Here is a 15,487-nt window from a genome sequence, read left to right on the forward strand (position 1 = left end):
TGATGGAGTCGTCTGTTCTCCATCCAGGGCATTAAGAACTAGGAATGAAGGGGAATCAGGGAGAATAAAAACACAGGACCACAGCCCAGCGGCCTGGGCACAGTCTAGCTCTGCAGAGACCATGGGGCTGGGCTGTCCACTCATTAAAGTGGGCGGCCGCCCTCCCATCGGAGGGGGAAGTCTAGTGCAGCAAACCCTGGCCTGCCTTCCGCCACTGCCACTGAGGTCTGTATTTCTCGGAGGGGCCCTCCTGTTCTCACCCCCCTCTTGCTGTGCTAACTGCACCTCCTGTTGCCGACGGGTTCCAGAACGCAGAGGAAAACTCCCGCATCTCCATCACCTTCTTCCGCCTGTTCCGGGTCATGCGTCTGGTGAAGCTGCTGAGCCGTGGGGAGGGCATCCGGACGCTGCTGTGGACCTTCATCAAGTCCTTCCAGGTAGCCGCCCCTCATGTCCTGCGGCCCGGGGATCGCAGGGCTGCCGCGTGGCCCAGAACACAGCTGACACAAGGAGGAGCTCTCCACTCTGGGGCCCTGCTCCTTCCTCTGTGTGGCAGAACTTGGCCGCTCTGCCTGGCTCCCTGTTTCCGCACTGAGAGGCCTAGACGAAGCATGTGGTTTCCAAGGCAGGCTCAGAGCCCCAGAAGGCCAGGTGGTAAAGGAGGGATGGGAGCTAAGGGGAGGCAGAAAGGGTCTGCCTTACTTTTAACCATCGTTTATGTCTTTCTGCACAAGAATTTACTGGACAAAGGGGTTTTGTGGTAAGGAACAAACCTGAAAAACACGGGCCTGGACAACCTGGTGACCGCTATGGCCCTTCGAATTCAGCATTTTCAGAATCTGGCCATCGCCCTCCTCCCCGTAGGCGTTTCAGCAGCATCTGCTGACAGCACCTGTTATGTCCTCGGCCAGAGTCGCGGGACCCTGGTGTCCTCCGCCCGGCTAGACAGGCCCTTCGAATGGGCCCAGGACTGCCTGGCCATGTGATCAGTTCCTCTGCTCAGCCATTGTTTTCCCATTAAAACAGAATGACAATCAGCCCCTGCCAGCTCGGAGGAGTCTTTGTAGGTTTGAAGTTAAGGAGAAGCAAAGCGCTTGGGTCACTTGACTTCCCCCAGATGAGCGCAGAACCCGTGAAGGCGGTTTCATGCTTCCCTGGGCTGGCGGAATGCAGGCTTCTCTCCCCCCACGGAGGGGCCGCTCTCAGCCTTTCCAAGATGAGAATCTGTCAGGGAAGATGGCCTTTGTGTGCCCCACCCTGGCCAGTCCCTGCCTGGGGACAGGGCATGCCTGGACCTGGTCCAGGTGAGGAAAGATGCCCGTCCCCACTCTGCCCCCAGCAGCCTCCTGCCAGGGACTGACCATCCAAGGCTCTCGACGGAGCTCCCAATGGCCAGGCCTCCTCCGAGCCGCCAGGGCTGACCCCTGCCTAGTGATGAGCTGGGGCTCCTGCACTCTGAGGCCAGCTCAGCCCAGGCTCTGGGGATTCGGAATAGTAGACACCAGCGGAAGCAGGACTGCCGCTGACTCTGTACTTGGGTGCACGCGGAACCCACGGCTGTGAGTTGCCGTACTGTCCCTGCCCCCCCATCTCCTGGGGCTGGGAAGAGGCACAGACTGGGTGACTGCGAGGGCCTGATGGTGGCGCAGGCGTTCGGGCCAGGCAGCTGGCACTTGCTCTGACGGCACCCTCTAGTGACCGGTGGCCACGGCTGAAGCAGTGCCTGGGAACACGGGCTGGGCCTCCCATCCTGGGGACCATGGCCTGTCCCCAGAAGTCACGGGGGATCTGGAAAATTAGTTGTCTGAGTTGCCAGGCAGATAATGCATTGAGTGAATAGAACGTATGGAACCCAGCTCTGCAAGGCATTGCACTAAGCACTTTGTAAGCCTTAAATCATTTAAACCACAAAACCGCTGAGAGGTATTATTATTATTTCCATTTTTCTGATGAGGAGACTGAAGTTCAGAGAAGTTAAGTGCCCCAACCCTCATAGATAGAAAGTGGCAGAAACAGGATTTGAACCCATGATCTTTCTTTTAAATTTTTCTTTATTAAATGTTTTCATTGCAATAGTAATACCTGCTCACTACAACTAGTGGGATAGAATTAAGCTGTGTAAAGAAAGGGTGTAACTTGCCACCACCCCACTCCTCCACAGGTAACCACAGTCAGCTGGGTGCTGTCCTCCACGATTTCTCCTGCCTCGTACAGACACACCGCACATGTGTAGTCGGAGGAGGTTTTGCTCATTCTTGATTGTCTTGCCCAGGTAGTGTCGCACTATATCGTTACTCTGCGGCCTGCTTTGAAAACCAAGCTGAAAGGGGAAGTCAGTTCCGGTTTCTCAGACGTTCTCGTAGGTTCCCTGTAGTTCTGTGGGACTCTTTGAAGTGTCCCCCAGCCCAAACCGGGCAATAGCCGATGGCTGCAGAGACAGGGATGCGGCGCTCCCTGGGAAGGGGCCCAGCTGGCCTCTGCACTCCGGCCTCATGGGAGTCTCCTGCACTTCCTTCCAGGCCCTGCCCTATGTGGCCCTCCTGATCGTGATGCTGTTCTTCATCTACGCGGTGATCGGGATGCAGGTAGGGAGTCTCCCACCACGGGGCTCCTGGCCTCCCGCTCTGACTCTCCCCAGTTCCCAGCACCACATTCCCTAACGCCTTCCTCCCTCCCTTCTCCCTTTCATTCCTGACTGTCCCTCTCCCTCCTCTTCCATTTTCTGAGGCCCAAAAAGCCACAGGAATTGGAACTTTCCCCAAATGGATCTCCTGTAGGTAGCAGGAGAATGTCCAGGTACAGAATACAGAGCCCAAAGAGCCTCCCTCCCCGAGGCCTGGGTTCTGCTCTTGGTAGAGGAAAGACACTCTCCAGTTATGCAAGGGGCCTTGGGACAGACACAGCCCCTTCTGAAGAAACAGCAGCAAGGTGTGTCTGTTTGTGTCCAGCACCCCTGTTTGTGTCCAGGTCTGATGGGCCTGAGAGTTACCCCAACCAGATTCATTTGAAGCTAATGGCTGAGAGGGAGGGAGGGAAGAAGGAAGCAAGGAAGGGCCAAATCAACACAAGGTTCACCGCATCAAATGTGCAGCAGTTTTCTGGGGCCTCCCCTCCCAGGTGCCCACTTGCACCATTCACCGCAAACCTAGGGCTCTCCATTCCCGTCTTGGGGCTCCAGCTTGAGTCCCAAGGCGAAACTTGGCAGGGCACCCACACTAGCCCAAAGCGCTTCCTCGGCTGCTCCTTCAGGAAGTCCCCTACTTGCTCATTGCAGAAAGACCCAAGATTCAGTTGCCAAAACCTTTTGAGACTAAAAGAGCTACCTTGATACCTGATAAAGGTGGCAGTTTCTAAGATAAGCACAGCTTTAAAAGACCAGGAAGAAAAGGGATTTCAGGAATGCATTAAGCTTGCCCTAGCCTCAGATCACTCACTCCACATCACTCCAAAATGCAAGAACTAAATTTGAAAGAGTGCTTGGACATGCAGAACTGAAATAGCAAAGAAAATAGCGCAGTGCATCCTGTGTCCTGTCAGAAGCAGGATCCCGGTCCCAGCATCCACCGCTCTCAGCCCCAGCTCCCACTGGGCTGCAGGGACCTTCCTGAGGCTGTGGGCACTTTGATTCTCATGCTTGTCCAGTGTAGGGATTTGGGCTCAGGGGCTGGGTGGGGCAGCAGGTGCCTGCCAGGTTGCATGGGAAGACTGTTCAGCTTGTGGCAGCCAGTTCCAGGGACACCTGAGACCCCTGAAGAGACCATTGAACAATGGTGGGAAATTAGGACCCTATCTGTCCACAAATCACTGAACACCTCTTCCTTCTCTCTCCTAGGTGTTTGGGAAAATTGCCCTGAATGATACCACAGAGATCAACCGGAACAACAACTTTCAGACCTTCCCCCAGGCCGTGCTGCTCCTCTTCAGGTGGGTCCCTGAAGACATAGGTGCACAGATACACACACACCTGCATGGTGCCACACTGTGGCCTGGTGGTAGAATGAAAGGGAACTGTTTCCCGGGGAGTAGGAAGGGAGAGGATGTGTGCTTGCTCTCTGCCTGACAAGGAGGCCAGTGGGTCCATTGTCATTTATGATAACTTTCTACAGAGCAACCCACTGTGCACTGGCACACCTGCTGGAAACCAGACAAAACCATTAGGGGAGCAAAAGTCACATGCTAAAAGCAGCCTGGCTTGGAATCTGAACAGGCCCAAAGCCAACCTGCCGACACGCTTTGTGACCTTGAGTGAGACATCTAACTTCTCTGAACCTCAGTTTTCTTGTCCAATAAGTACAGATATCTATCACTATACCAGCACCTGTGCCATTTGCCGTGCTGGGCGCTTATGTCCACATGCACTGGGCGTCATCCTCACTTAATCCTCAACACAATATTAGCAAACTGAATCCAACAGTACATGAGAAAGATGATACATCATGATCAAGTGGGTTTCATTCCAGGGATGGTTCAACGTATGCACATCAATAAATGTAAGACACCATATTAACAGAATGAAGGAAAAAAGACCCACATGATCATCTCAATAGATGCAGAAAAAGCATTTGACAAAATTCAACATCCTTTCATGATAAAAACTCTCAACAAATTAGGCATAGAAGGATGGTACTGCAACACAATAAAGGCCACGTATGACAAGGCCACAGCTAACATACTTAGTGGTGGAAAGTTGAAAGCTTTTCCTTTAAGATGAGGAACAAGACAAAGATGCCCACTCTCACCACTTCTATTCAACATAATAATGCTGGAAGTCCTAGCCAGAGCAATTAAGCAAGTTTTAAAAAGTTATCCAAATAGGAAAGGAAGAAGTGAAATTTTCTCTGTTTGCTGATGACATGATCTTATATATAGAAAATCCTAAAGACCACCAAAATCTATTACAACTGATAAACTAATTCAGTAAATTTGCAGGACACAAAATCAACCCACAAAAATGAGTAGCATTTATTTACACTAACAATGAACTATCTGAAAGAGAAATTAAGAAATCAGCCCCTTTTATGATAGCATCAAAAAACTAAAATAAAATACTTAGGAATAAATTTAATGATCTAAACTGAGAACTCATAAAACATTGATAAAAGAAACAGTTGGTGACACAAATAAATGGAAAGATATCTTGTGTTCATGGATTGGAATAATTAATATTGTTAAAATGACCATACTACCCAAAGCAATCTACAAATTCAATGCAATTGCTATCAAAATGCCAATGTCATTTTTTATGGAAATGGAAAAAACAATCCTAAAATTCATATGGAACCACGAAAGACCCTGAATAGCCAAAGCAATCTTGAGCAAGAAGAACAAAGCTGGAGGCACCACAATGCATGATATAAAAATCTGTTACAAAGCTATAGTAACCAAAACAGCATGGTACTGGCATAAAAACAGACACATAGAGCAATGGCTCAGGAGAGAAACCTGAGAAATAAACCCACTCATTTACAGCCAGTTGATTTTCGACAAAGGTGCCAAGAACACACGGTGGAGAAAGAGCAGCCTTGTTAATAAATAGTGTTGCCAAAGAGGAAAAAGGGAATTACTTTCAAAATCATCATTAGCATTAGACTTCTCATTAACAAAAGTATATACGTAATAGAAGACAATGGAATAATATGTTCAAAATTATGAGGAAAAATGTATTTTTGAACCTGGCCCTCTAAATACAGTCTAATCAGCATTCAAGTAGTCAAGCAAAATAGAGACATTTCCAAGTGTTTAAGGACCCATAAAGTTTACTCCCCAACATAAGTCTTCCCTGGAGCAATTGCTCAGGCTGTACTTCCACAGAATGAAAAATAAAGAAATAGAATGAGCAGAGTAATGATATGAGTAAAAAATAATGAAGTTTATAGTTATGAGTTATGAACAAGGACATTATAAAGTTTATATAAAGTCTAGATACTTGTTAAGGGGAAAATGTACAAAACCTTAATGACAATTTGGAAGTAATATTTTATGTTATCTCTACAAGGTGGGAAGTGAGGTGGTAGAAGAATGAGAAACATGAAACCATGCTAAGATTCTTCTCTTGTTTGGGGATAAGAGTAGATACTGTTTAATTCTGTACATAACTAAGGGAAAAGTGTGTATACATATATATGTTAAAGATTTAAAGGTCAATCACTAAAAAAATAGAAATGGAATGTATATATTCTAAACCACTAGAGGAAAAAAATGGATGGATAAAACTTAGCAATTCATCAAAAGGAAGGTAAAGCAAAAGTAGAAAAATAAATAAAATGTGGAAATTAGAATAATAAAATGAGATGGCAGGAATAAGAACAAAGATAATAATTGCTAAACTTATTGAGCTAAAGTTCACTATTAAAACATAGATACTCTGATGTTGGCTTTAAGAAATCTAGCTCTAGCCTGTTTATAACAGATACAGTAAAACAAAATGGCCTAAAGAAAATGCAAATAAAAGGATGGAAAAACGAATACCATGTAAGGCTGACAATGTAGACGTAATAATAGCAGTAGCAGAAGAAATAGAATTCCAGGTGAAAGGCATTAAACAAGACAAAGAGGGATTTAATATTGATAAAACGTATAATCCATCAAAAATATATAATAGTCATAAAACTACATGAGCCTAACAATATAGTTTGGAAATGTATCAATTACATACCAATAGAAGTATAAGGAGAACACACACACACACAGTGGAAGATTTAATACAGGTAGAGCATGACAGATCAAATAGACCAAAATAGAAAAAAGGGTAAAGAATATCTAAATAATACAATTAACAGACTTGAACTTATCGAGTTATACTCAGTAAATGGCCAAAAAAGCACATTCTTTTTAAACACCTCAGAAACATTCACAAAAATTAGCCAAGATTTAAGTCACAAAGAATTTAACAAATTCTAAAACTGCCCTTACTTTGATATAGCCAAATTAGAAATTAGCCATAAAAACAAAAACCCCTCCAAAATCTACTTAAAAATTTGGCACTCTTCTTAGTAACTCAAAGCTGAAACTACAATCTACAGTCATGCACCACATGATGACATTTCAGCCAATGACAGACTGCCTAAAATTATAATGGAGCTGAAAAATTCCTATCACCCAGTGATGCTATAGCATCAAAACGCAGTGCAGTGCCTTACTCAGGTGTTTGTGGTGCTGCCAGTCATATATAAGTATGGCCCATACAATTATGTACAGTGCATAATATTTGATAATGAGAATAAATGACTGTGTCACCGGTTTATGTCTTTACTGCACTATACTTTTATCATTATTTTGCAGTGTACTGCTTCTACTTATTTTTTTTTAAGTTAACCGTAAAACAGCCTTAGGCAGGTCCTGCAGGAGGTATTCCAGAAGAAGGCATTGTTATCATAGGAGATGCCAGCTCCATGCATGTTAGTGCCCCTGAAGACCTTCCGATGGGACAAGGTGTGGAGGTGGAAGACAGTGATGTTGATGATCCCGACCTTGAGTAGGCCTAGGCTAATGTGTGGGTTTGTGTCTCAGCTTTTAACAAAAAAACTAAAAAAAAAAAAAAAAAAAAAAGTTCAATATTAAAAAAACATAAAATAAGGATATAAAGAAAAATATTCAGTACAGCTGTACAATGTGTGTTTTAAGTTGCGTTATTACAAGAGTCCAAAAGTTAAAAAAAATTAAAAGCTTATAAAGTAAAAATGTTACATTAAGCTGAAGTTAATTTATTACTGAAGAAAGAAAAGTACTTTTTATAAATTTGTGTAGCCTAAGTTTATAGTGTTTCTAGGCTCCAGTGGTGTACGGTAGCGTGCAGCCATGTCCTAGGCCCTCACAGTCACTCACCACTCACTCACTGCCCCACCCAGAACAACTTTCAGTCCTGCAAGCTCCACTCATGGTATGTGCCCTCTACAGGTGCACCGTATTTAAATATTTTTTACTGTTCCTTTTTTACTGTTCCTTTTCAGTGTTTAGATATGTTTAGATACACAAATACTTACCATTGTGTTCCAGTTTCCTGCAATATTCAGTACAGTCACATGCTGTATAAGCTTGTAGCCTAGGAGCAGTAGGCTGTACCACAGAGCTGAGGTGTGTAATAGCTGTGGCATCTAGGTTTGTGTGAGTCCACTCTATGCTGTTTGCACAACAGAATTGCCTAACCATGCATCTCCCCATTGTTAAGTGACACAGGACTGTACTTAGAAATGAGGGCCAGAGCACCAGATCTTAAACGTATGAGATGCATCAATCAGCACCAAAGAAAAAATTCAGAGCCTAAAACTTATTTATTTATCTAAAAAGATTATATTAAATAAGCTAATAGATGGGGAAAAGAATAGTAAAATAATCCCAGAATATGAAGGAATGCATTTTTAAAAATAAAAGCATAAATTAATAAAATACGGATTTTATCAATGAACCCTAAAGCTGATCCTTTGAAAAGACCAATAAACAGACAAACCATCAAATCCAATTTTTTAAAAAAACACAACAACATCAGAAATGCAAAAAGCAACATAATTACAGATGTGGATGTGATTTTTAGAATAAGAGAATTTCATGCCTCTGTTTTGTGGTACTTCAGAGGTGATCATCTACTTCAAGATGAAGCAGAAAGTCTCCTTCCCAGCCAGTGGCTGCCAGAAACTCATTGAAGTGGACAGTGAATGCAAACCATACCTTTTATGAGAAGTATATGGCCTCAGAAGTCGCTGGTGCCACTCTGGGTGAAGAATGGAAGGCTTATGTGGGTGGAATCAATGGTACAAATGACAAGCGAGGTTTCCCTATGAAGCAGTGTGTCCTGACCTGTGGTTGTGTCCACCTGCTACTGCATACGGGGCATTCTGTTATAGACCAAGGAGAACTGCAGAAGGAAAGCACAGATTGTTCAGGGTTGCATTGTGGGTGCCAATCTGACTTCTTAATTTGGTTTTTGTAAAAAAAGATGGGGGAGAGAGAAAGATATTTCTAGACTGACTGATACTACTGTGCCTTTTCACCTGGGGTCCAAAAGAGATGGCACAGTCCGATAACTTTTCATTCTCCATAAAGATGATGTCCATCAGTGAGTAAACCCCTAAACAAAGGATGTCAGGAACCCAGGACCAAAGCACCCAAGACTCGGCATCTTCTTACTCCACATGTCCTGCAACACAAATGCTGACATATTGCTCTGAAGAAACAACACTAAAAAAAAAATAAGGCCCGGTGCGGTGGCTCACACCTGTAATCCTGGCACTTTGGAAAGCCGAGGCAGGTGGATCATGAGGTCAGGAGTTCGAGACCAGCCTGGCCAAGATGGTGAAACCCCGTCTCTACTAAAAATACAAAAATTAGCCAGGCACGGTGGCAGGCACCTGTAATCCCAGCTACTCGGGAGGCTGAGGCAGGAGAATTGCTTGAACCCGGGAGGTGGAGGTTGCAGTGAGCCGAGATTGTTCCACTGCACTCTAGCCTGGGCGACAGAGCAAGACTCTGTCTCCAAATAAATAAATATAAGGAAGAGGTTAAACAATATGCTAAACTTTTGGCCAAGAGAATGAAGGAGACCAAAGAAAAATGCCAGGAACAGATTTCCAAGACATGGAGGCTATGCTCACTGAGAGCTTCTGAGTCTATCAAAAATAAGATTTTCACCGGGCATGGCAGCTCACACCTGTAATCCCAACAACTTGGGAGGCTGAGGTGGGAGGATCAGTTAAGACCAGGAGTATGAGACCAGCCTGAGCAACACAGGAAAACCCCATCTCTAAAAATAAAAAATAAAAATATTAGCCAGGTGTGGTGCCATGTGCCTGTAGTCCCAGCTACTTGAGAAGCTGTAGCGGGAGGATCACTTGGGCCGGGGAGTTTGAGGTTACAGTGAGCTAAGATGGCTCCACTGCACTCCAGCCTGGGTGATGAAGTGACATCCCATCTCTAAACACACACACACACACACTCACACACACAAGATTTTTCTAAGAGTAGCAGACAAATAATATCAGACTTTTAAAAAGAAGACAGAGAACATCATGAACAAATATGCAAATATATTTGAAAACCTAAATGAAGCAGACGCTTTTATGTAGAAAATGAGAATTATAAAATTATCTTAAGAATTAAAAAAAAACAACTACAACAGAAATTGAAAAGGTAGTCGAAAATTTAGCCTTTGAAAAGGCCCAAGATTCAATATTTTTATTTGTGAGGTCTACCAGACTATCAAGGAGTGGATCATTCCAATGTTATATAAACTTTCCAGGAACAGAAGGTTGTAGAAAACCTCTTCACTCACTCCATAAGACTAATATAAAGCTAATGCCAATAAGAAAAAGAGAAAAAAGCAAGCAGTTATAAATATGAAAATATGTACACATAACTGTCATTGTTTGCAGACAACAGGCTAATTCAAGTAGAAAATCCATGCAAATTAACTAAAAACCCTTTAGGACAATAGAATTAATAAAGTGGAAGATTAAAAGATTAACAAAGAAAAATAATTGCTTTCCTGTACTGGTAATAACTAATTAGTAAATGTAATAGACAAGATCTTATGCTATCACTTTTTCAATGTTATTATTTTGTAACTCTTACCCAATAAAATAAGACAGGAAAGGCCGGGCGCAGTGGCTCACGCCTGTAATCCCAGCACTTCGGGAGGCCAAGGCAGGCGGATCACGAGGTCAGGAGATCGAGACCATCCTGGCTAACACCGTGAAACCCCATCTCTACTAAAAATACAAAAAATTAGCCGGGCGTGGTAGCAGGCGCCTGTAGTCCCAACTACTCAGGAGGCTAAGGTGGGAGAATCGCTTGAACCCAGGAGATGGAGGTTGTAGTGAACCAAGATTGCGCCACTGCACTGCAGTCTGGGGGACAGAGAAAAACCCCATCTCAAAAAAAAAAAAACAAGACAGGAAAAATAAATCAAAGAATAAGAATTGGAGAGGAAGAAACAAAATTAAATGCCAAAAAAGTTGATTGCCTGTGTATATATACAAGAAAAATTACAGAAAATTGCTAAAACTAATAGGATAGTTTAGCAAATATTCTGTAATATGAAATCAATTGTATTCCCTCTATATCAGCAGCAAATGGATATAGCTTTTAAAATATAATGTTGAAACTATACCATTTTAAATGTACAACAAAATAAAAGGAGAGAGATGCCACGTTTCTGGCCAGGAGACTTAATATCATAAAGATGTCAGGATTCTGCAAATGAATCGATATCTCAGTGCAATTCTAATAAGACTCCCAACAGGATTATTCACAGAGCCTGAAACTGATTCTACGGTGTCTATGGAATAGAAAAGGAAACTGAATAGCCAAGACAAATGTTGAAGAACAACAGGTTGGCAGGACTCCTGCACTGTGAGAGGGCAGGACTTACTATAAGGCAACTTACTATGAAGACAACACAGTACTTCTGTACCAAGATAAACAAATAAACCTGAGGAATGCAATGAAAAGGCTAGAACAAGACCCACACACCTACGCAAATACAACTTATGGCAGAAGAAATATTTCAATTAAGTAGGTAAAGATGTACTATTCAATAAATAGTATTAACAAAATGACTTATCTATACAGAAAAAAATAAAAGCATATTTCTACCTCATATCAAACATGAAAATAAATTTCAGGTTAAGTTATTGTGGAAAAACAAAACTTTAGAACCTTTAGAAGAACATAGAAAAGAATGTCTTTATGACCTAAAATAGAGAAGGATTTTTTAAACATGATGCAAAAAGCACAGAACATAGAGGAAAAAACTATAAATTTGACCTCATTGAAATAAAAAACTTAGATTCACCAAAATACACCATAAGTAATACCAGAGACAATCCACAAATTGGAAGAAGATATTTCTGTTGCATATAACTAACAAAGGGTTAAGAATAGACATGAAACCACCATGAGACTCCACCTTACTCCTGCAAGAATGGCTGCAATTTAAAAAATAAAAAATAATAGATGTTGGCATGGATGTGGTGGAAAGGGAACACTTTTACCCCGCTGGTGGGAATGTGAACTAGTACAGCCACTATGGAAAACAGTATGGAGATTCCTTAAAGAACTAAAAGTAGACCTACCATTCCATCCAGCAGTCCCACTCCTGGGTATCCACCCAGAGGAAAAGAAGTCATTATGTGAAAGAGACACCTGCACACACACATTTATAGCAGCACCATTTGCAAAATGATGTAATGGACTTTGGGGACTCGGAGAAGGGCAGGAGGATGGTCAGGGATAAAAGACTACTGCTTGGGTGATGGGTGCAGCAAAATGTCAGAAATCACCCCTGAAGGACTTGTCCGTGTAAGCAAAAACCACCTGTTCCCAAAAAACTATGGAAAATTTTAAAAAAGAATAGAGAATAGAGTATCTTTTTTTTTTTTTTTTTTTTTGAGACGGAGTCTCGCTCTGTCGCCCAGGCTGGAGTACAGTGGCGTGATCTCGGCTCACTGCAAACTCCGCCTCCCGGGTTCACGCCATTCTCCTGCCTCAGCCTCCCAAGTAGCTGGGACTACAGGCGCCCGCCACCACGCCCGGCTAATTTTTGTATTTTTAGTAGAGAAGAGGTTTCACCGTGTTAGCCAGGATGGTCTCCACCTCCTGACCTCGTGATCCGCCCACCTCGGCCTCCCAAAGTGCTGGGATTACAGGCGTGAGCCACCGCGCCCGGCCAGAGAATAGAGTATCTTAAGCACCCTACAAACGAACAAGAAGACAACCTGAATCAAACAAGCAAAAACATGAACATGCAATTTAATGGAAGATAAAATTTAAGTTCTCAACCCACTAATCATTTTATAACCAAATTAAAACAGCAATGACATATTATCTCACACAAATTATATGAGCAACATTTAAAACAATTCACTAATGAACTGATGAGTTTGTACAGTAGTGTTATTTCTCCTACACTGGTAATAGGAGTCTAAGTTGGACAAACCCTTGGAGGTCATGGAATATCTAGTAAAAATAAAGATGCATGTAGTTTAACTGGCAATTCCACTTCTAAGTGGATACCCAAGATATAAATCTGCATGTTTATTGCAGTGTTATTTGTACTAGTAAAAGAAAAAAATGAAAAACCTAAATGTTCCTTAACAGGACAGTGGATTTTTTTACGGTAAGTTCATAGAGCATACTCCTGTACAGCAGTTAAGGTGAATGAACTGGAACTAAAATACATCCAAAGGGCTAAGTCTCAAAAACATCACATGGATTGCAAAAACAGCAAGTTTTCGGAAAAGGTGCAATTTGTTACTGTTTATATAAAATTTTAATAATGCTATGTGTTTCATATTTAGCAAATATATCAGAGCATTCAGGGAATGATGAACATCAAGTTCATTTTAGTAACTCCCTCTGGGGAAGGAGGAAAGGGACAGGTGGGGAGGGATGCAGAGGGCCCTCCTTGGCATCTGTAGGATGGGCTGCATGAACGTGGCTCTCCCTCCCCTCCAGGTGTGCCACCGGGGAGGCCTGGCAGGACATCATGCTGGCCTGCATGCCAGGCAAGAAGTGTGCCCCAGAGTCCGAGCCCAGCAACAGCACAGAGGGTGAAACACCCTGTGGTAGCAGCTTTGCTGTCTTCTACTTCATCAGCTTCTACATGCTCTGTGCCTTCCTGGTAAGCCAAGGGGGGACTCAACAGCCAGTAGCCATGAGTGCCCAGTTCCAGGGCAGCCTGAACCCTCCATCTCTGCAGCTCATGGTCAGGGCAACCCTATCAGAGGAGCTGGCTTGGGAAGACTAAGTTGGCAGGAGTGTCCAGCCACATGGAGAGAAAGGCAGAAAGCCCTGGGGCAGAGTGAGCTCCACCAGCATCTTGCTTGTCTGTTCTTGGCTGTTGTCATGGTGGCATTGTCCCAGAGGACAACGGGGACATTCAGGGGCCTAGAAAGAACTGTACTTTTTTGGCATCTTGCTGAGGAGTGAGGAAAAGGGGATAAAGTCCCCCTCTGTCCTGCACAGCCCTGCCCAGCAGCTCGGTAGGAGGGAAGCTGTCCAGCCCACGTGTGGGTTCATCACACACAACTCTCAGGGAAACTGTGTCAAGTTTATGTCCAAGAGACCCAGGTTCTCAGGCTGGTAGGATGGATTACTGGTCTTTAGAAATGTTGGCTTCTGCCATCAGTAGGCCCCAGCTGGCAAGGGGGTTCCAGAGGCAGGTGTGTAGGAAGGTCTTCTCACAGCACCTCATTGTACTGTTCCCCACAGATCATCAACCTCTTTGTAGCTGTCATCATGGACAACTTTGACTACCTGACAAGGGACTGGTCCATCCTTGGTCCCCACCACCTGGATGAGTTTAAAAGAATCTGGGCAGAGTATGACCCTGAAGCCAAGTAAGTTCCCAGAGGGAAATCCTGATTCCCCAAGCTGAGAGAGGGTATAGCTGACCATACCTGCAGGAGGGGCTCAAGGTTGGCCAACACTGGGTGGATCAATTAGAAACACTGGACTGCATCACACCCTAGGGTGAAAGGTCAAGGGCCAACAGGAGGAGGCCCGGCACCTTCAATGAAGTCAAGAATATATCTACTAGGTTGGGTGGGGTGGCTCACACCTGTAATCCCAAGATTTTAGAAGGCAAAGGTAGTTGAATCACTCGAGGCCAGGAGTTCAAGACCAGCCTGGCCAACATAGTGAACCCCATCTCTACTAAAAATACAAAAATTAGCCGGACATGGTGGCACATGCCTATAATCCCAGCTACTCAGGAGGCTAAGGCATGAGAATTGCCTGAACCTGGGAGGCGGAGGTTGCGGTGAGCTGAGATCACACCACTGCACTCCAGCCTAGGCGACAGAGCAAGACTCCATCTAAAAAAGAAAGAAAATAATATATCTACTATATTCAGTTGAATGGAAGGATAGGAAATTCTAGTATCAGGAATAACTAGTAAGTGTTCAAGTTAGGATAGGTAGGGCCGGGGAAAATCTTGACTCCATTCCCGCTTCTGGTCTAAAGATCAATCACATTCGGCTGACCCTCAGTAAATACCTTTTGGTCAGAAGGTTAGTTCATTCAATCAGCAAGTATATATTGAGAATTTTGTTGCACTGCTAAAATCCCTTCCACCTTGAACATAGCATGGGCAGAAAATTATTCATTAAAATCTAAACACGTGTATATGTATATTGGTTTGGGGCTGTGTCATGCAATTCTGCAACTCTGTACTGAGTGTGACTAATAGGGCTGCCACACTGTGCAGTGTTGCCCATATGAGTGGGCCCTACCCCTCAGGTGCACGCGTCCTGGGCTGCTGGCAGAGACCGTGGCTCTCTGATGCCCTGTCCCTCCTCTCCCTCCTCTTCTAGGGGTCGTATCAAACACCTGGATGTGGTGACCCTCCTCCGGCGGATTCAGCCGCCACTAGGTTTTGGGAAGCTGTGCCCTCACCGCGTGGCTTGCAAAGTAAGAGATAACGGGGTTCATGGGAGGGAGTGAGAAAACAGGGGAGGCGAAGTGCCCATTTCTTGTGATCCTTTAAGGGAATGAA

General features: G+C 44.1%; 1 protein-coding gene across 42 annotated transcripts in view; it reads left to right on the forward strand.

Annotated features, from left to right (window-relative positions):
* Positions 1 to 15,487, forward strand: part of CACNA1C (calcium voltage-gated channel subunit alpha1 C) — a 720,825-nt gene that overhangs the window by 676,435 nt on the left and 28,903 nt on the right. For all 42 annotated transcript variants that reach the window (XM_063694557.1, XM_063694558.1, XM_055357545.2 and 39 more), the window contains 6 exons: positions 309 to 437; positions 2,520 to 2,585; positions 3,833 to 3,924; positions 13,447 to 13,612; positions 14,203 to 14,330; positions 15,306 to 15,402. In XM_063694557.1, the coding sequence (XP_063550627.1) occupies positions 309 to 437; positions 2,520 to 2,585; positions 3,833 to 3,924; positions 13,447 to 13,612; positions 14,203 to 14,330; positions 15,306 to 15,402 (678 nt within the window). The remainder of the gene's footprint in view (positions 1 to 308; positions 438 to 2,519; positions 2,586 to 3,832; positions 3,925 to 13,446; positions 13,613 to 14,202; positions 14,331 to 15,305; positions 15,403 to 15,487) is intronic.

The sequence above is a fragment of the Gorilla gorilla genome, chromosome 10 (assembly GCF_029281585.2).
Source record: "Gorilla gorilla gorilla isolate KB3781 chromosome 10, NHGRI_mGorGor1-v2.1_pri, whole genome shotgun sequence".
In the NCBI taxonomy this organism is placed as follows: domain Eukaryota; kingdom Metazoa; phylum Chordata; class Mammalia; order Primates; family Hominidae; genus Gorilla; species Gorilla gorilla.